Below are 19,525 nucleotides of genomic sequence, written 5' to 3' on the forward strand. Positions count from 1 at the left end.
CCCCCCCAAGCGGATGCTCTATTAGGCAGCAATGCTACTGTTCCTAACGGGCAAGCCACGACAGCAGGCAATGACCAGAGTATATTAGTGTGGAAGATAGAATGCACAAGCTCATGAGGTCATTCCTCTATTGAAAGTTCTCCAGGAGATTAATTGGTCACCGTCGGACTGTCCGACAAGAAGATAACAATAGTCAGAATCCTACTATTAATAGCTTGACACTATCTCGATCCCCTCTTCTCTCTACATCGATATCATGTCTTCTATCAGCACCAGTACCCTCTTCGGAGTCAAAGGCTATGTGGCCGTGGTAACAGGCGGCAGCAGTGGACTGGGCTTCATGATAGCCAAAGTACGTACCTGCAACCGAGACACAAAGACAATACCACACTAACACCCCATCCATGGCCTCGTCGCAAACGGCGCCAAAGTGTACATCGTCTCCCTCCCAAGCGAGCCCATAGACCTCAGAGTAACCGAGCTAAACGAGCTGGGAAAGGAATCCGGAGGGTCTGCGCATGGGTGAGCCCTGCCATTTCCTTCTCTGCCAGTCCCCCTCCACCACTCTGCAGGGTTGACTAGAATACCAGAGTCCCCTGCGACATCTCCTCCAAATCCTCCATCCAAACCCTCGCGGCAAGACTCGAGCGCCTCGAACCCCACATCGACATGCTAATTTCCAATGCTGGCATCCGCCGTGACCCGCCAATCCAATGTAACGTGCTTACCGCATCTCTCTCAGATCTGCAGGCCTCGATGTGGTCTTCCCGCAACACAGACTGGGCAGATACCTTCAGCGTGAACACAACAGCGCACTATTTCCTGTCCGTGGCGCTCCTCCCGCTCCTGCAGGCCGCGGCCGGGATGGAGATCCCTGGTGGCCATGGCCGGGATGAGGGCCGTGGGGTCGTTGTGGTGACCAGTTCGTGCGCCAGTATGCATAATGTGACAAATGTAGACTTGACGAGCTATGCGGCTAGCAAGGCGGCGACGGATCATTTGGTCAAATTGCTGGCAGCGAAGTATGCTAGGTTTCATGTTAGGGTTGTTGGGGTTAATCCCGGGTGTGAGTTTGTGCTGTCTGGTTCTCTGGCTGTCGTGCTCGTGCTAATGCGAATGCGAGCAGTCTTCCCCAGTAATATGAATCCTGTAGGAGAGGAGGGCAATCTCTTTGCTGGGCTGTTTGACAAAGTTCCTGCGAAGAGGGCCGGGAATGAGGACGATATTGCTGGCGCGGTTCTGTATCTTGGGAGTAGGGCTGGGGTGAGTTTTCTACTTTTAATGGCGGATTGTAACAGTGCTGATTCTGTGACTAGTCGTATGTGAATGGTATATCGCTGTGCATTGATGGAGGTCGCATCCTGCTTGCAAATGGTCAAGAATAAACGGACAATATCGTTGTATTTCAGTCAGAATATTAGTCAAGGGTCCACTCCAGGTGTCAAGTCTAGCCAGCTAGTCGCTTGCATGAGCGGCCAGACTAGATATACACGGATTGAGTACTTCATCGTTGAATATGAGGACCAAGAGAGCGCCTTATCTTTGAGACATTGCCTGCTTCGGACGGGCCGACATCCAGAGATTATTAAAGGCACACCTGCACGCCTGTGAAATACGCACTTCAATTTTCCCCCATCTTGAATGCTATAGCTGCCATGTCTATCATATCAATATCAACCGGTGCAGAGTAAGTGGGCAAGCAACATTCCGGTCGAATTGGCTCGTCTTGACATCTAACAACCATCTCAGCTCCAAAATCAGCGACATTGACCTGAAGGGCTTTGCTGCAGAGCTGGGTATCAAGACACTAGATGAGAAAGACGCAAAAGACTACCTCACCCTACTAAGGTCCCTCGAATCTGTCCTCGATAGTATCAACCAAAGCCCCGACTACATTCCACCAGACCTGCTTCCACATACAACCCTCGAACCTCGCAAGTTCTGGAGACCTGAAGCAACAGACAACCCCTTCAACGCCTGGAGCCACCAATGCAACATCCAATCCGCCGCCCCAACCAGCAACCTCCTCTCCAACCGCACTATCGCCATCAAAGACAACATCTCAGTCGGCGGCCTCCCCACAACCCTCGGCCTCCCCTCATCACTATTCCCCCACGCCAAACACCCCACCTCCCCCATCGACGCAGTCGTCGTCTCCCGCATCCACAGCGCCAGCGGCATCATAAAAGGCACATCAACATGCGAGAGCCTATGCGCGTCCCCATTCTCATTCACATCCGCCACCGGGCCCGTCCACAACCCACACCTACACAACCACACCGCAGGCGGAAGCAGCAGTGGCTCCGCGGTCCTAGTCGCCGCTCACCAGATGGCCTCTGCCGCGCGCACCCCTGGAACAGGCCAAACCACGCAGCTAGCCATCGGCACCGACCAAGCCGGCTCCGTGCGCATCCCAGCCTCATACACCGGCATCTACGGCCTAATGCCGACTTCGGGATTAATCCCCTACACCGGCGCGGCATCCATGTCGCCGATGATCGACCACATCGGCCCACTGGCCGCATCCCTCGAAGACGTCGCGGCGCTGCTAGAGGTCATGGCCGGGTACGACGGGTACGATCCGCGGATGACGCCGGAGAGCCCATTGAGCGCTCACGTGAAGCCGTACGTGGCCCTGATCCAGCAAACAAGAGAACAGATTCACTCTACGCCGAAACCAGCACGCAACCTGCGCGTTGGGATTATCAAGGAGTCCTGCTACATGCCCGGCGTTACCCCCGCTGTTCGAGCGGTCGTCTCTGAAGCAGCAATGAAGTACTTCGCCGCCGCCGGCGCAGCGGTCTCGGAGATCTCCATCCCAATGCACGCGTGAGGCCCCGCGATCTGGACCGCTGCAACACGCCTTTCGATGTCTGGGTATCTCTGCCAGGGGAAGCCATCAGGGCAGTTATCGTTTCTGCCGCCGCACACGGAGGTGCAGTGGCCTTTGTCGCAGGACGCGTACGAGATGCTAACGGCGCTGAATCCTGCTACGGTGAATATTATGCTGAGTGAGGTGTATGGTCGGAATTGCTTTATGGCAGGGATCGAGCGCAAGGCGCATCGGCTAGTGTTTGCGCTGCGGGCTGCGTATGATGCTGCGCTGGAGGAGGTTGATATCCTTGTTACCCCCTGTGCGCCGGGTGTTGCGATGGCTCATCCGGAGCTGGTGGGTGGTGGTGGTGGTGGTGGGGAGAGGGTGTCGATTCTAGAGAGGTTGGGGGTTGCTGTGGGGTTGACGGGGAATACGTGTCCGTTTAACATTACGGGTCATCCAGCGATGAATGTGCCGTGTGGGCTGTCGGCGGCAGAAGGGTATGCAGAAGTTGAGCTACCTGTTGGGATGCAGATTGTTGCAAGGCGAAGGCGCGATGAGGAGCTCCTCGAGGTGGCGGCGTTGTTTGAGTGGGGGTGGGAGCTGTGTAAGAGTGCTGGTGAGGGATTTTACCAGGACCTATAGGTAGAAATGTCAACCTACGTGGAATACTTTGTTCAGTATTCGAGGTTTCAAACGCATATATTATATCCACACGCAACTACCTCTCATATGTCATGTCTATATACAGTCCATCATCGCCACGCAATCCCAACCCTACCCTACCTACTCACACCACAACGCCCTATATACACAGTACCCTAAACCGCGTCACCACAAACCACAGACTCCATTGTCTAATGCCAATGCTCATGCTCATGCTCCAAATCCCTCCCCACAAGATCCCTCTTGCCCAACCACGCATCATCCTCCCCGGCCGCCTTCACCAGCTTCCTGGTAACAGCATCCATATCCAAGCCCAGCACATCCTCCACATACCTAGGGAGTTCCGTATTATCCCACCCACCAGCAAGATCCGCCTTGAGGTTTCTCCTCTTCCGGCCAGCGGCATACCCATGCAGCGTGATATCAACAGAGGTGTGGCCACCCGTCGACCAATCCACACCCGCGCGGGAGGAGAGGATTGACGCGATGGCAGTGCTGACGCTAGAGGCATCGAGGATAGTATCGATTTCAGCGTCTGAGAGACCCGAGAGGCCGGAGGCTGGGAGGATGGTATCGATGAGGAAGGAGCGGCGGGCCGCGGCGTCTGCCGGGGCGTCGGAGTTCCAGAGGTTCTGGATGTATTCGGCGCTGTGGGTTGCGTTTTGGAGGGGGAGCGGGTCATATCCGTTAAGAGTGAGGCCGCCGGTTTCGTGGTCGGCGGCAGAGAGGAGGATTGTGTCCGGGTGTTGGTCGATCCACTTGCGGACCCAGGCGATCAGGTCGTTGTACATCCAGGTTTCGATTGCGTGGTTGGCCGGGTCGCTGGCGTGGCCGGCGTGGTCGATGCGCGCGGCTTCGATCATAAGGAAGTAGCCCTTGCGGCCCTTGCGGGTGGCGCGGTGGAGGGCGTTGATTGCTGTCTGGCCCATTTCTAGGAGGGAGGGCTCGTCCTGCTCGACCTTGCGGTCCATCTCGTAGCGCATGCTGCCTTGCGCGAAGAGGCCGAGGATGGGCAGTTGGGTGCGGCCGAGACCCTTCTTGAGGGTGTTGAATTCGTCGCGGTTGGTGGAGACGGACCAGCCTTCCTCTTCGGCCCAGTCGAGCAGGTTGAGGTCGTCGGAGCGGCAGGAGCCAGACGTTGTGCTAGGGACAAAGTTGCAGCGGCCGCCGCCGAGCAAAAGGTCCACGACTGGGCCGAGGGGGTGGCTCAGGCCCAGCATCTGCTCGGCGATGAGGGGTTGCGAGCCACGGTTCGCGACGTGGGCAGCGTAGACTGAAGGGCATTAGTATGGAGATGCAGGTGGAGAATGTAATCGTATGTACCGGCAGGGGTAGCATCAGTGATTGATGTGGTAGAGACAAGACCGGTCTTCATGCCCCCGAGCTTAGCAGCTTCGAGGATAGAGCCGACAGGTGAACCGTCAGGGGTGACGGAGATAGCGCCGTTGTAGGACTTGTGCGCGCTGGCAAAGGCTGTTCCTGAGGCAGCAGAGTCGGTGATCATGTTGTTGGCAGAGTGCGTGCGGACACGACCAATGGCCTGGATAGTTAGCCTAATCCTCAATCCGAGGTGAGGCTGCTCACCAAGTCATCAACAGCAAGCTCGTGGATCTCCGGGTTGCTACCGGTCGTCCCAGTCTCGATGAGAGAAGCAAGGTCACGGGCCATATTCTGCGACGCAGGGCCGTAGCCATCAGGAACGATGTAGATGACATTTTTGGCCTGGACAGAAGCTGCGACAGCAGTCTGAACTAGGGCTGTGCCCGCGACAATGGCGTTGCGGATATGCATCTTGAGAGGTATGTTCCAGAAAACAGTGAAGTTCTGGAAAGCGCTTTGTGCTGATCTTTCAGAGCGAAGCGAGGGTCTTTATGCATTAGCCCAGCAGTGCCAGAGATTCGCAGAGGTGGAATCATACCATCTACCTAAATTAACTCAGAGTAAGTATTGAGATCTGCAGGTCAGGCAGTCCCCACGTGCATTCGGAACGAGCAGTATAGGGCTCTGCCAAGGGTCCAAGATGCTAAGCGATGGGCGCGCAGGCTGGGCATTGCTGGGCATTGCAACTCTAGAAATCAGCTTGAATCAGACGATGCAGGTACCCCACGTTCCCCTCGCTACTCCAAGGGCCAAGATCCAGCTGATTCCGATGCGATATGCCCCTCACAATGGCGGCACTTAGCTTCATTTCGAGTACCCCATTCGTCTTGGCGGGAGTGTGGGTTGATCACTGTTGTTGTTTCGCTCTAGTTATTTGGGCCAGACAAACTTGCCCTCTCAATGCGCGCTTGATCTTGTAGAGTCCCGTAACATGCTCAAGCAACGACTCATCCCATCTTCTCTCGCGCTCTCCGATGAGCCCAAGTCCAATGTGCGCCCGCCGGTCCAGACACATCACCGTGGTGTAGCAGATGAATTATGCGGCTGGTAAGCAATCTTTGGCTGGTTGATGTAGGTACCGACCTCCGAGCAGCCATTCCCAAATCGCTGGTGATTTGTCCGCAAAAGCGAAAGCCGACTACCACATACCATCTCTATTACTAAAGTATCGTGTCTTCGCACCAGCGCGAACGAGTTTTACCGCTTCAATGCCCCGCAATGCACAGGCGACCATAAGGCCGGAGCCAGCAGTACGACCCTCGAAATCGACGTCAACGCCCAGGACAGAATTATACACATACATGTTAAGCAAGAGATTGCTGCGACGATACGGAGCGGACTGTCGGTGTCTGCTGGCTCCGTGGGAAACATGGCCTTGGTTCGTTGCTTTCCCAGAACCCGGAGGAATTGAGGCGCAAAGACTCCCATCCGGTAATCTCGATAATGTGCTGGTATCTCTTGATCATCGAGGCCCAGCTGGGTTGAAACATGGCGGCGGAAAATATATTGTAGAGTGCATTCCAAATCCATTGCCAGATATACCAACCGTTGCCTATCCCTGTTGTTAAGGGCATGATGAACATCCTCGTCAAACAGAAAGCGGTAAATTAAAAGCTTGATTTCGTCCTGGCAAGTTTCAATTCATCTGGATTGCGCGATATAAGCTAGTTCAAATGGGGTCGCGTAGGGGAGTAGCATCTTGATACTCTGCAAGTCCTTCACACACCGCAGTCTCCAAAGCATATCCTATTTGACAAATGTCGGCGGCGGTGTCATTAGGTCTTTGCTCGAGCAGGTATTATATAGTTCTATTATATAGTTCTGTACGACTTAGAATCCGCAGCCACCTCTAGAAGGCCAACATTTCCTGTACTCCTGATCCTGATATCAGCGCCATGTTGCAGCAGTATCTTCACAGCTTCTACAAGATCAGAACAGACGGCTATGTGCAAAGGCGTCTCCAGGTATTGCGCGTTGAGGATGTCCCAATCATCACTGTCCCGTCATCTAGCGAAACAGAATGTCGTGGAAAGAGTAGAAAAGTGAAACTGCTTCTTGACAACGGCGCTGACCCCAATACGTACCCAAAGTTTTCAAAGCCAGCGGTGATTTACCATCTCGCCTATAGAGCCTTGGACACGGCACACGTTATGCTTGAAAATGGCGCTCATCCTGAGCTCATCGATAGTGGAGGGTTCAATACCATCTTGATTATGAGCTGGAAAAATCAAATCGAGGCGCTAAAAACGTTGCACAAAAAACACCCGCAGATAAAGTGGGCAAAGACATTTTTGATATCGTCAAGGTCTCTCACTCAAGGGCCGTTCTCAAAGTTAATATCTGATATTAATGTTCCAGCCGGCTTTGGAAACACATGTGCGCATCTTCCAGCTACACCTAGCTCAAACATCACTATCCTTGAGGATTTGCATTCAAAGTCATGTATCCTCAACGCACTGAACGACCTCCAAGAGACGCACCTGGACGTTGCAATGCGCTGCGGTGCATCGACTCAAATAATCAATCGCCTAATCAAGATGGGGGTAAAGTCTGGTGGCAAATTTAGAAACGGGGTCACTGCACTCAGACCTCGACAACACTGGCCACTGCTCAACTCCGTGACAAAGGGAGAGGGTGATGATGAAACATAAGCTTCAACTACTGGCAAAGGCCATCAAAGCAGGCGACGTTCCCGCTTGCATACGACTACGTGACCAAGGCTGTTCACTAACAATTCCCTTGCCTGGGGCAACAGGTATATCGATCTTTTAGGCTCTGCGACAGAGAAAGTCTGAAGTGGTACACTTGCTTCTGGAAAATGGTCGAGGCGTCTGGAGAACCCACCCTCGGTACCCAGACGCAGGGATCATTCAATACGCACTGCGCTTTCCCGAGTGTAATGGTGTCTTGCACAATTTGATCGTACACTTCCAAGCCTTCTGGCCTGAATGGCCTGTGGGTAAGTGCTCAGCATCATACGAAGCACTTAGCTTCGAAAATGTTGAGGGACTCAAGATTGTTATCGGGTGTTTTACCTGACCTGTCTAATCCAGCCGGGTGAGTCTCTACTATGTGCTGTTCCTACGATTGACTAATACCTTTCGAGCCTGTTTCCCCCAAAATCCGATCTGGTGTTCAGATTGCTGATCTCGTCAACATTCGTTTCTGACCATAATTGCACGGCACTGGCTCCCTGCTTTGCAAGCATATTCTAAACAGGACTTTCCATCCACGTTTCCAGATCTGACTCCAGGACGTAAAATCTTATTGATAGCCAGTTCCCAGTCCGTGTACGTGCTTAGACAAAGAAAGGCTGGCATGATTGGCGATAAGTCAGGACCGGATCCGAACCGACTGGCCATGAGGATACTGAGCAGTGCCGAGTCCAAGGAAGCCAATGTACCCAGGTTTGACTCCCCGGTACCTTTCAGAAGCCCACTGGACCTGGGAAGACCTTTTTCAGGGAGTAAACCTTCGTAGTACGCTGCAAGCGTTTCGAAAGCGTTGATATTTTGCCCCGGTAGTTACGAAGCTAATCAACTTGAAATGTTAATCACATCGTGGGTTCGAGCCTCCTTATAATCACAGAAGAAAAGACAGGTCGCCTCTGTGCTATTGGCGCGATTGGAAGCTCTTCAAAGGCATTTCTCGATGATCGAACCTGCCTGTCAAGGGATGACAGAGACTCAAGCTCATCTAAAAATGAGGATGTAGGTTGTATTCACTACAACATTAACTGCATAAACAACTCAATTATCTATCCAAAGCCGTCATGTCTGTCTACTCAGCAAGACCTATGCGATTCCCATACTACTAGATCGTGACCAGCCGGTCTACTGGCCCTCAGCCATAAATACACGATCCCAGGCTACTAGTACCTACATATAGCTCATTATCATCATCTTCCCCTACATAAGAGTCTTTTCATATTTGGATTTATATATCTACCTGTCTGTCCGATTACTATTATATTGATTGGAATGCACAAATAGAAAGGCGGGACTATGCCTCATCTATATCTTCGCGAAATACCCGTTTCTCTAATACGCGCCCTGATTCGAGGAGCTATAATTACCTCCAGCGTTCTAGTACATACATCAGTCAGAGAAACCACGGTAGGCCTAGTGGCACCAAAGCTGTATTATCCTATTCATTATCTCTATTTTCATGGCCATACATTCTTACCCTAATTCCCCACTACAGCAGGATAACACGAATCAAGGAGCTGGTCTTGTTTTACCATATATATTTCTGATCGAGTAAAGCATAATTATTGAAGAGCCCCTCACTCCGAGCCGTACCTTGAGTTGAGATGCAGCCCTTCACTCTAAAGTTATTGAAAAGTCGCTTCCAACTCCGGATTCTTACTGATGAGGTGGGGGGCTCAGTGAGCAATCTCGCGGGGGTCAGACGCAGATGTTCACACCCCCCTTGCTAATAATCTCTTGCGCCCGAACTCTAGCTAAGACATGGCCAATACGAGTAGTTCCCCTCTCTCCATCCCCTGCGCTGACTGGATCCGAGACCTCGTATTGACCTCTCCGCCAAGGGCCAAGCTTCCCTCCCCCTCAGCCCTCCATGACCATGTGAACTACGTTGCCCGGCGCCCGCCCAAAGCTTCCAGGACATAGGGCGATTAAAACAAGAAACCACCCCAGATTTTACTCCACAATTCCGACACAATTCTCCAAGTGGAGCAGCGCAAAGTCTGTCACCATGACGACCCTATCCCTCATTACAATCTACCTCGCCCTAGCACTAGCCCTAGCAGCTCCATCCCTGGGCAAGATAACCTACCCAGCAACCATCGAAATCGACCTCCTCTTCCCCCGCAACGAAACCTACAGCACCGACCTCACCGGCTTCCCCGCCGTCTTCGCAGTCCAAAACGCCGAAGCCGCTTACGAATACGGCTGGCTCGTGAGCTGGGACCTCGTCCCCGCCGGGTCATCCAACTCTGACGTTGTGGGGAACCCCAGCGCGAGCGCGATAAGCGACTATAATCCCATCACCGGGTCAGATAATGAATTCCGGTACTATTTCGGGGATAATGTGGCTGTTATCCCTGTGCCCACGGACTTCCTTACGCTGCTGGATCCGGGGGAGTGGCGACTTGATTGGGTATATAAGGCGAGTCCGTGTGCCGGGTATGGGTTGAGGCCGGGGTCGAATTTGAAGTATACCGTTGCGGAGGGGAGTGTGTGGTTTTCGATTAGCGAAGAGTCGGCGCGGGAGTTTGAGGTTTTGATTGACGAGTGTCCGGGTTATGGGGATAGTTTTACGGTGGAGAGTGAGAATCATTGTCCGGCTAATGCGACAAGGAGTGAAGTCGAGAGTGACCCTTGTAAGGCGAGGTTGGAGAGTCAGGAGCAGGTGGATTGTATCTGGGAGTTTGTGTCGAGGGGGAGGAATGATTCGGCGGTTTGTCGGGGGGCGTTTGAGGTTGTGGATGGGAACTGGAGTACTGGTAATTCGGTTGGTAGAGGGGATGATGATGAGGAGGAGGAGGAACAGGATGACGAAGAGGCTGATAATTCTACGGATGATATCGATCTTGCCATGTCGTATCGGCCGGGTCTGGTTGGGTTGGCTGGTGCTGCTGTTGCGGCGGTGGCCTTTCTTTTGTAGTTTGCTGCCTAGGTTTGCCTTGATAGGTTGCTTCTGCGATAAAGTCGATACCCGCGTGAATGAATTTCGTTTCCTTTTGACTATATAATTCGATCCTTGGGGTTTGAGCGTCCGGAACATCCTCCATAATATATCTCCACACTATGGTACCTTCAACCAACAATCAGCGCCAACAACCACCACCAGCTGCTTCGACGCCAATTATAAATGGGCCGACCAAGTCCTGATTAATGAGTAGCTGTATAAATCCAACAAGCGACTAGGCCACCCCAACCTCTAAGCACCCGAGCCGCCTCGTATAAGACCACTTCAAAAACTCTTCGCCCCGCACTCCTCAGCCGCAACCTCACACACTCATCCACACCAACCATGCCCCCAATCCCACTTACAGGCCGGCAAGACCTGCTGGATACATTATGGGAAACTCTCCGCCCAGACTCCCCGCGCACATCTAAAGTTGTCATCCTGCATGGCGAAGCAGGCGTCGGGAAATCTCACCTCGCAATCCATTTCGCCGCTCTCCACGACAGAAACGGAGAATTTTCCGGGATTATCTGGCTAGACGCCAGCTCTCAACGGATGCTACAGAATGCCATGGCAGATAAGCTACTTTCTTTGACTGATTTGGGTGTTGCGGAGACGAAGTGGATTGAGAGTAACGCGAGGGAGCTGGTTAGGTGGTTGGAGGGGGTGGAGAATGAGAATGAGCATTGGCTGGTTGTGTTTGATGATTATGATCGAGGGGTTGGGAGTGCGTTTGATATTAAGAGGTATATTCTTGGTGGTAGGAACGTATCTGTTATTGTAACGTCGAGTGATTCGGAACTCAAGTTTGGTATTGGGAGGACTCTGGCTGTTGAAAGGCTGGTGCAGGATGATGCAATTGGCCTGCTTGCGAAAACGGCTATAATTGATATTGGGTCTCGTGGGATTATTGAAAAGGAATACCTAGGTTGGGTCTTCCATGGAACCCGTGCGCATTTTCTGATATTCCTAGATCTTGTCCATATTGCCCGTCGGTTAGACGGCCTGCCTCAATCCCTCGTCATTGCTGGCGCATACATCCGCCACAAGAACATCTCTGCCTCTGAGTATCTGGAGCTCTACAATTCAACCGAACCAAACAATCCACCTGGTAGTGCACTAACAACAACGATCGTCCTATCATACCAAGAAGTTCAACACTCACACCCCTTATCAGCGCGCCTGCTCCGCCTATTCGCATGCTACTACCACCTAGGCGTCTGGTACGAGTTGGTCCGCAGCGCATACACCAACGACAACGAGCCATCCTGGCTATGGGAAGCCACATCTACGCGAGAAGCCTTCGAAAACCTACTAGAGCCACTAGTAGAATACAGGCTAATAAAAGCCAGCCGACGACGATCAACCTATCGCATGAACCGCACTGTTAAAGCTGAATTAATGCAAACAATGGAAGAAGACGAAAAGAAAAGCCTGCTCGAGATCGTAATCTGCTCAATCGGCCATGACGTCCCGCGTGCAATGGCACACAACGATAAGGCAATCCTTCACGACCTGCTCCGCATGGCAGATCATATTCTCCCTGACATCCAAAACGACCTAGTTTCATGGCAGTGTCGGCATCTCGGATCGCCATTTTCCGAACTCGGAGTCCTATACCTTGATGCTGGACGACTAGCTGAAGCAGAGCTGATGTATTCTCTCGCCCAAGCCAATTACACGCAGAGTGACGGTCCAACCGCTATTTCTACTCTCGCGGTGATCCACGAGCTTGGCCGGACATACGGCGCTCAGGGGCGGTATGAGGAGGCTGCAGCTACTATACAGCAAGCATTAAACGGATTTATCGACGCCGTCGGGCCGGATGATTTACGTGTCTGTAAGATCAGGGATGTGCTTGGGAAGACATACCAAGATCAGAACCTCTTCGAGAAGGCGGAGGATATGTACAAGTTGGCTTTAGCGGGCTATAGAAAAGTATTAAGTCCTTGTCATATGCTCATTATTGCTTGCATTGATAGACTAGTTGGGCTGTACCTCGCACAGGGGCAAAACGAGGAAGGGCGCCGCGTGATGGAGCAGCAGCTAGCGAGCTATAGAGCCACCTTCGACGCTGATTCTGTTCCAATTACTACCGACATCAAAAGACTCTCGGTTATGTACCAAGCCGGCAACGCTGACGCAGAAGAATGCGAGCTCGAGCAGATGGTCCGCGCTCGAGCTCTCTCCCTACCGGATGTGCACGTCGAATCATACAAGGCGGTTCACGGTGTTGGGGTCTGCTTTTACCTCGAGGACAAATTAGACGAGGCGCAGGAATGGCTCTGGGAGGCACTTACTGGGTTTGAGACTTTCCTTGGATGCAATCACTTTATCACTCAGCGGAGTGCGTATTACCTGGGCCTTGTTTTTGGTCGACGGGGGTTTCCTGGTGCTGCGGAGGCTTTGTGGCAGAGAGCAGTAGACATTCTTTCCGAGGGCCCGGGGCATGAGAATAGAGAGATGATTCGGACTATCCAGGATAGACTTGATCATCTTCGGGGGCTTATGGGTGGGGATGCGTTAGCGATTGAGCCTGTTGAGGATATAAAACATCATATGGAAGGGTTGAGATTAGGAAGTAGGGCTTCGCGATTATAGTTACTGCCATGATATCTAGTCATTCGGATGTAGTAGCTGGCAAACCATCAATCTTGATTGAAGAATATCGTCTGAGTAACTCCGCCAACCGGTCACATCATTGCGTAAGCCTCAACCTCTCCAACTCCTCAACCTCATCCGGCCCCAGCAACCCCAGCGCCTCCCGCCGACTCTTAGCCTTAGGATCAAAATACGGCTTCTCAGCCAGCGACGTAACCCTCGTCCCATGTCTCGGCTCAGAGCCCTCATAATCCCAACTGGCATTATGGATAGTAATCCTAACCACTCAGTCAGCCCCTTTCTATCTCCCACATCCACAAACCCCGTAGAAAAGACAGCAAACATACCGATTGTCCCACAACGCACTCGTCCTAGGCGTCCACTTAAACCTTACCTGAATATCCACATTCCTCTCAAAAACATCATACAAATACCCCAGTATCAAATCACTCTCCGCCCGATCAAGCCCCACAATCCTTTCCGTCATCGCGCGATTCACCCACAAAGCCTTCCACCCTGTTGCCGGGTGCACGCGCACAAGCGGGTGTTCGCGTTCCAGGTACTTCGGTCCAGCCTCGGGGTTCTCGCGGTCCAGATACGGGTGTGCGGAGCGGTAGATTGCGGTCCGTCCGTCGATGATCTGCCGGAATCCAGGGGAGAGTTTCTCGTACGCTGCGTAGCCGGAGGCCCAGAGCGTGTCGCCGCCGATGGTCGGGACTGTGTCGTTGTGTAGGTGGGTTACGCCGGCTGGTTGGCGCTCGTGGACGAGGTCGGTGTGCCAGCGCGAGGCGCCGCCGGGGCGCCGGAAGTTTGCGGGGAATTCGGTGGCTTGGAGGGCGGGCCAGATTACGGTTACGCCGGGGAGGCCGGGGACTTGGGCGACTTGGGGCTGGGAGAGTTTTAGTCAGATTGCTGACGGAGGTAGAGGGGAGGGGAGGGGGGAAGGGTGGGTGTACGTGGACTTCGATCTCGCCAAAGTGCTCCCCCAAAGCCTTCTGCTGCTGCGGCGAGATATCCTGGTCGCGAAAGAAGACGACGCTGCGCTCGGCGATGAGCAGGCCCAGCTCGTCTTTTTGTTGGTCTGTTAGGTCTTTGAGCTGGAGGCCTACAATCTCTGTCCCGATGTGTTTTGTTAGGTGGATGACTTCTTTGGCGGCGGAGAGTAGGGCTTTCTTTTCAGGGTCTGCGCGGGAGCCGGGGTCGGTGTGTGCGCGGTCGTAGTCGCGGATGCGGCGAACGTCGTCTAGATAGAGAGGGCGTGATGGACGGTAGGGATAGCCATTTGAGAGGTCGATTCCGGCTTTCTCGAGTCTTTCGCGGGTGTTCTTGGGGAGGCCGAGGGTGTCTTTTCGCGGTTCCGCGACGTCAACGATACTCGGGTCGATGGGTGCTGGTGCCATTGTTGCAGTTGTCAGTCAATTTTTTAGACGGACCTGATAGTAATTGTGAGATCTGAATCTCATCGGCCTCCCCGAGATCTTATCTACTCCCTATTCACCATTCGCACATCCATCCCCATCCGACAGGCCATCGATCACACCATCACCACAGCCCATTGCGCATCCCAACCACGCCTCCGTTGGTTTATACCCCTCACTACCCCTCTCTCTTCGAATCCTGTCTCTATTCTTGACCACTCTTTCCTTTGTCTCCCTCGGAGGATTTTTATCTCGTCTTGCAGGGATACAATCACGCTCGCACCTGATTGCTAAGCACCCCCGCCACGCGCCCTCAGACAATCCGGCACATATCCGAACGACGCGACCGATTCGCGATCGTCGCTGATAGCTGGAGACGATCAGGCCAGATGGGTTCCCTATGACACCATCTGATAATCTATAACGTTTCCGCCGCAACTGACCCGCTTGGAATGCCGCTTGCTAGTTAAGTAAATCGTGCGCCCGGGTCAGTTTCTTCTTGCATATTGCACTACATCAGATTGCACGTCAACCGCGCTGAGCGAGTCCAATTAACTTTATTCACTGCCATTCCATTCGCTCGGAGAGATAGAGTTGCGATGACGCGTACGCAGACTCAAATCCGGCGCGTCGCCGTCATCGGCGCGGGGATCAGTGGTGTTGTTTCGGCGGCGCATGCACTGCAGGCTGGTCTTGAGGTGCAGGTTTTCGAGAGGAGTCATGCAGCGGGTGGTGTTTGGTTTGTCTTACCTTCTTGTCGATTCTATTCTCTTGGACATTACCATGCCATGCCTTTACTGGTTGAGTTAACGTTTGTCTCGTCCTAGGTTATTCGACGAGCGCAAGGCACTTGAGCCTTCATATACCATACTGAGACCACTGGAGTCGGAAAAGTATTTTGATACGAAGCAGCTAGGGAAGGATTTTCAACTTGTGCATGCGCCGCCGGGGTATGTAACACCCAAAATACCCTCTATATCAGGATCCCTAGCTAATGGTCGCGATAGACCATGCTACGAACATCTCAAGAACAACGTCTCGACACCGCTGATGCGAGTCAAACTGAATGCCTGGCCAGAGGGAACAGAAGACTACGTCAACCACTCTGTCCTGCGAGACTATATCCAGGATACATCAAGAAAGACGGGGGTGCATGATGTCACGATCTACGGGGCGCGAGTCAAGAATGTTTCGAAGAATGACGGAGTGTGGGAGCTTACTTGGTCGAAATTGGAAGATCAGGATGGGGTGTTGAGGGAGGTGGAGACTGTTTCGGTGAGCTTTTACCATTCTAAGCAGATCAGTGGGGATGGGTTCGTGCTAATGACAACCAGATCTTCGATGCGGTGATCGTCGCGAATGGACACTATCATACACCACGGGTTCCGGATACGCCGGGCCTCGCGGAGGCCAAGGCACGCTTTCCAGATCGCGTCAAGCATTCGAAGGGGTATAGACGCGCAGAGGGGTTTGAGGGAAAGGTGAGCCCCTTACATCCGAGTTGAAAGAAGGACTAACAAGACCAAACTAGAACATCCTCCTAATCGGCGGCGCTGTCTCAGCGATCGACATCGCCAAAGAAATCAGCTCGCAGGCAAACACCATCTACCAAAGCACGCGCAACGGCGAATTCGACATCTCCGCCAACATCCTCCCCGAGAACGGGGTACGGATCAGCGAGATCGCACGATACGAGATCTTAGACGACGCTGATACCGATGTCCCAGAAGACAAACCACTCCCGCTGAAAATCCACCTCAAGTCCGGCCAGGAACTCTGCAACATCGACCAAATCATCATCTGCACAGGCTATCAGTTCACACTCCCTTTCCTTCCGGATTTCCACGATGACAGCCTCACGCCCGAAGACGCAAAGGATAACGACACGATCCTGATTTCAGATGGCAGCCAGGCGCATAACCTGCACAAGGACATCTTCTACATCCCCGATCCAACTCTTGCCTTCGTTGGTGTCCCCTTCTACACGGCTACATACACCCTCTTCGAGTTCCAAGCCATCACCGTCGCGAACGTTTTCGCCGGGTTGACCGACTTACCCTCTGAGACTGCATTACGAAGCGAATATAGAGAACGAGTCAAGAAGAAGGGCGTGGGCAAGAAATTCCATTCGCTAAAAGACATAGAAGAAGATTACGTGAAGGAGCTGCTAGACTGGGTGAACGCTGGCCGGGCAGAACGCGGTCTCGATTCCATCGAGGGCCACACGGAGACGTGGCATGCCGCGAAGGAGGCGCAGAGGGAACGCCTAAAGGCCTTCTTTGAGGTTTCGAAGAGGGATAGTGGAGTTGGTGGGTTGCCGGTGCTGGAGAGTTGTAGTACTTGATTGCATAATACCTATATCTAGCGATATACATTAGAATAGATCATAGCACTCTGTACACACGGAGAGTTTTCCCAAGCCACAGTACCAACAACCATCCGAGACCCTGGACTAGACCGAACCAACTCATCATGATTCATATCCTCCGTAAAGTGTAAGCACATGCAAGGTTATCAATCCAAGTACCCCTTGCACAATACACACAGAAATGCCGTGCTCCATGCATGCGATCAACGCACAAGAGCAAGACCCAAGCCAAGTCCCTTATTCTTCCCCCTCACAAGCCGTCGAATAAGCGTGCCAATTTGCTGATCCCCGTTGCTTAGAAGGGCAATGATTGGTGGTGGTGTGATCTTGCCCGCGATGAGCAATATTTAGGGCTCGGGTCGTGATCTTAGCGTAGATGACTCCATCGCGGGTGAAGCTTTCGCCTGTGCGCTTGTGTCTGCTATCTCCACTGGTGTCGTAAGTTTTTCGCTATCGCCGAGGGTCGGGCTGGTGTGCGGAGTATAAAGTGCTTTAGGGGAAAGGGTCATGGTTGATCGGTACAGTTGAGACTTTTTTAACAGTTTTTGCTGAACGTATCTCGCTATGGCGACGAAGATGGTCGATGACGAACGGGCTGTTCGCGCTGATACCGACACGGATACCAGTGAGATTATTCGGAAAGACCCTAAGAAGCGATGGGTTAGTTATATCTGGGATACGTTTGACAAGTCGCCTGAGGAGCGGAGGCTGCTTACGAAGTTGGATGCTGCGATTTTGACGTTTGCTTCATTGGGTGAGTACTCTCCTATTTTTTGTAGGGAGACTTGTAATTGACCCTGGCAGGCTACTTCATCAAAAACCTCGACCAGATCAACATCAACAATGCCTTTGTTTCTGGAATGTATGTCCAACAACCCCAGACCCATACAACGGACGAGTACTGAGCCCCACAGGAAAGAAGACTTAGGCATGTACAACAACCAGCTGAACTACATGCAAGCCTGCTGGACAGTCGGCTACGTGATCGGCGAAATCCCCAGCAACATGCTCCTCACGAAGATCCGGCCGCGGTACTGGCTGCCGACGATGGAGGTTATCTGGACGGTCCTTACATTCTGTCTGTCGAGATGTAATACGCCGACGCAGTTTTATGTCTTGCGTTTCTTTATTGGTATCCCACCCGCTGAGCAGTCAGATACAGCAAGCACTAACAACCACAGGTCTCGCTGAGAGTACTTTCTACCCCGGCATGCAGTACCTTATCGGCTCGTGGTATCGAAAGGATGAGCTTGCGAAGCGCTCGTGCATTTTTCATGCGAGTAGTGGTATTGCGTCGATGTTCTCGGGGTATCTCATGGCGGGAGTGTATAATCTACACGGAAAAGGAGGGTTTAGAGGGTGGCAGTGGTGCGTTCACCGCACAATTCCTTTACTTGAACCTTATAAGTACTAATTAAAACAGGCTGTTCATCATCGACGGCGTTATCTCGCTCCCCATCGCTCTGAGCGGTTACTTCCTGATGCCTGACGTGCCGGAGATTGCAAAGCCCTGGTTTTTGACTGAGAAGGTAACATCTTCTCATCTGACGAGTCCCCCCAGTACTGATAATATGATCCCACAGGAAGTCGCCCTATCCGTAAAACGCATGCAACTCGAAGGCCGCAAGCCGCGAGGCCCCTACACAAAAGCCAAACTCAAGAAGATCTTCACTTCATGGCACATCTACCTCCTCACCCTGCTATACATGTAAGCTTTGATTCAACCCCCTCTTCCCCCCACTTTGGACATCCTAATCACCATACACATACTAACACACTACAAACAACCAGAACATTCAACAACTCCAGCGGCGCCCAGCCCATCTTCCAACAATTCCTCAAATCCTCCACAAACCCCGTCTACACCATCACCCAGATAAACGCCTACCCGACAACCACGCACGCCGTGCAGGTCGTCACGACGCTCATCTACGCCTGGAGCTCAGATACGTTCCTTGGCGGGCGCCGCTGGCCGCCGATCCTGGTAGGAGCCTGCTTTAACATCATGTGCTACGCCTCCCTGGCCGTGTGGAATATCCCCGTAGCGTGGAAATGGGCGTGTCTGATTATGTGTGGGGCAGGGTATGGGCTTAGTGGGCTTTGTATGGCGTTAGTATACCCTCTCCCTTTCCTTCCCTCCCAAGAAAAGGTTCTGATGAATATGGATTGTAACAGCTGGGCGCACGAAATCTGCTCCGCAGACAACGAAGAGCGTGCCCTTGTCGTCGGGTCGATGAATGAGATGGCGTATGTCTTCCAGGCGTGGCTGCCGCAGGTTGTCTGGCAGCAGGTGGATGCGCCGCAGTATCGGAAGGGGTATATTACGGGGACGGTGATGAGTACGGTTTTGATTGGGACGACGTTTGCGATTCGGTTTTTGCAGCACAGAGAGGAGGGGGAGAAGAGGGGGGGGTATGTATAGGCTTTTGTGTTGACTGTTGGGCAGGTTGTGCTAATGGGTGTTGATTTATAGGGTTGATGTCTCTGGCGAAGAGAGTGAGAGTGGGACTGAGGAGGGGGCGGGGAGTGAGAGGGGTGCTGTTGTGGTTCCGGTGCAGGGGAAGTTGTGAGTTTGTTATTTCCTGTTTGCAGTGGGAATCAAAGAGGTTGAAGGGGGCTAGGGTC

General features: G+C 52.7%; 8 protein-coding genes across 8 annotated transcripts; 6 read left to right on the plus strand and 2 right to left on the minus strand.

Annotated features, from left to right (window-relative positions):
- Positions 1-256: 256 nt before the first annotated feature.
- On the plus strand, positions 257-1,385 carry BJY04DRAFT_210909 (SDR family NAD(P)-dependent oxidoreductase; the record flags this gene model as incomplete). The annotated part of the gene is made up of 5 exons (XM_073714327.1): positions 257-356; positions 432-522; positions 591-1,066; positions 1,127-1,263; positions 1,317-1,385. The coding sequence occupies 5 exons, from the start codon at positions 257-259 to the stop codon at positions 1,383-1,385; spliced, it is 873 nt and encodes a 290-aa protein (XP_073565842.1).
- Positions 1,386-1,655: 270 nt separating this feature from the next.
- Positions 1,656-3,460, plus strand: BJY04DRAFT_232044 (amidase; the record flags this gene model as incomplete). Its single annotated transcript, XM_073719680.1, has 3 exons — positions 1,656-1,687; positions 1,750-2,800; positions 2,891-3,460. 3 exons carry the CDS (start codon positions 1,656-1,658, stop codon positions 3,458-3,460), a joined length of 1,653 nt encoding a protein of 550 aa, XP_073565843.1.
- Positions 3,461-3,530: 70 nt separating this feature from the next.
- Positions 3,531-5,303, minus strand: BJY04DRAFT_232047 (alkaline phosphatase). Its single transcript, XM_073719681.1, has 3 exons — positions 5,066-5,303; positions 4,805-5,021; positions 3,531-4,754 (listed from the first exon to the last, which is right to left on the minus strand). Exons 1-3 carry the CDS (start codon positions 5,270-5,272, stop codon positions 3,673-3,675), a joined length of 1,506 nt encoding a protein of 501 aa, XP_073565844.1. The 5' UTR covers positions 5,273-5,303; the 3' UTR covers positions 3,531-3,672.
- Positions 5,304-6,756: 1,453 nt separating this feature from the next.
- BJY04DRAFT_223515 (uncharacterized protein) lies at positions 6,757-7,512 on the plus strand (the record flags this gene model as incomplete). The annotated part of the gene is made up of 1 exon (XM_073717717.1): positions 6,757-7,512. One exon carries the CDS (start codon positions 6,757-6,759, stop codon positions 7,510-7,512), a length of 756 nt encoding a protein of 251 aa, XP_073565845.1.
- A 2,065-nt stretch (positions 7,513-9,577) lies between these two features.
- Positions 9,578-10,489, plus strand: BJY04DRAFT_223516 (uncharacterized protein; the record flags this gene model as incomplete). The annotated part of the gene is made up of 1 exon (XM_073717718.1): positions 9,578-10,489. The coding sequence occupies one exon, from the start codon at positions 9,578-9,580 to the stop codon at positions 10,487-10,489; it is 912 nt and encodes a 303-aa protein (XP_073565846.1).
- Positions 10,490-10,858: 369 nt separating this feature from the next.
- On the plus strand, positions 10,859-13,114 carry BJY04DRAFT_223517 (P-loop containing nucleoside triphosphate hydrolase protein; the record flags this gene model as incomplete). Its single annotated transcript, XM_073717719.1, has 1 exon — positions 10,859-13,114. The coding sequence occupies one exon, from the start codon at positions 10,859-10,861 to the stop codon at positions 13,112-13,114; it is 2,256 nt and encodes a 751-aa protein (XP_073565847.1).
- On the minus strand, positions 13,106-14,743 carry BJY04DRAFT_200741 (TauD/TfdA dioxygenase family protein). The gene is made up of 3 exons (XM_073712978.1): positions 14,071-14,743; positions 13,462-14,003; positions 13,106-13,392 (listed from the first exon to the last, which is right to left on the minus strand). Exons 1-3 carry the CDS (start codon positions 14,512-14,514, stop codon positions 13,212-13,214), a joined length of 1,167 nt encoding a protein of 388 aa, XP_073565848.1. The 5' UTR covers positions 14,515-14,743; the 3' UTR covers positions 13,106-13,211.
- Positions 14,744-15,131: 388 nt separating this feature from the next.
- Positions 15,132-19,470, plus strand: BJY04DRAFT_232053 (major facilitator superfamily domain-containing protein; the record flags this gene model as incomplete). The annotated part of the gene is made up of 15 exons (XM_073719682.1): positions 15,132-15,271; positions 15,360-15,482; positions 15,540-15,807; positions 15,867-16,013; positions 16,064-16,841; positions 16,923-16,957; positions 17,477-17,654; positions 17,705-17,762; positions 17,815-18,032; positions 18,082-18,268; positions 18,324-18,429; positions 18,484-18,608; positions 18,692-19,009; positions 19,076-19,312; positions 19,374-19,470. 15 exons carry the CDS (start codon positions 15,132-15,134, stop codon positions 19,468-19,470), a joined length of 3,015 nt encoding a protein of 1,004 aa, XP_073565849.1.
- Positions 19,471-19,525: the final 55 nt, after the last annotated feature.

The sequence above is a fragment of the Aspergillus karnatakaensis genome (genome assembly GCF_047715665.1).
Source record: "Aspergillus karnatakaensis strain CBS 102800 unplaced genomic scaffold BJY04scaffold_73, whole genome shotgun sequence".
In the NCBI taxonomy this organism is placed as follows: Eukaryota; Fungi; Ascomycota; class Eurotiomycetes; order Eurotiales; family Aspergillaceae; genus Aspergillus; species Aspergillus karnatakaensis.

Coding starts and splice junctions, on each gene's coding strand:
- BJY04DRAFT_232047 (XM_073719681.1), bottom strand. CDS start 5,272: ATGCATATCCGCAACGCCATTGTCGCGGGCACAGCCCTAGTTCAGACT. Junction 5,022..5,065: donor AGCTTGCTGTTGATGACTTG/GTGAGCAGCCTC, acceptor CTAACTATCCAG/GCCATTGGTCGTGTCCGCAC. Junction 4,755..4,804: donor CACTGATGCTACCCCTGCCG/GTACATACGATT, acceptor AATGCCCTTCAG/TCTACGCTGCCCACGTCGCG.
- BJY04DRAFT_200741 (XM_073712978.1), bottom strand. CDS start 14,514: ATGGCACCAGCACCCATCGACCCGAGTATCGTTGACGTCGCGGAACCG. Junction 14,004..14,070: donor TTGGCGAGATCGAAGTCCAC/GTACACCCACCC, acceptor AAACTCTCCCAG/CCCCAAGTCGCCCAAGTCCC. Junction 13,393..13,461: donor AGTGCGTTGTGGGACAATCG/GTATGTTTGCTG, acceptor CTGAGTGGTTAG/GATTACTATCCATAATGCCA.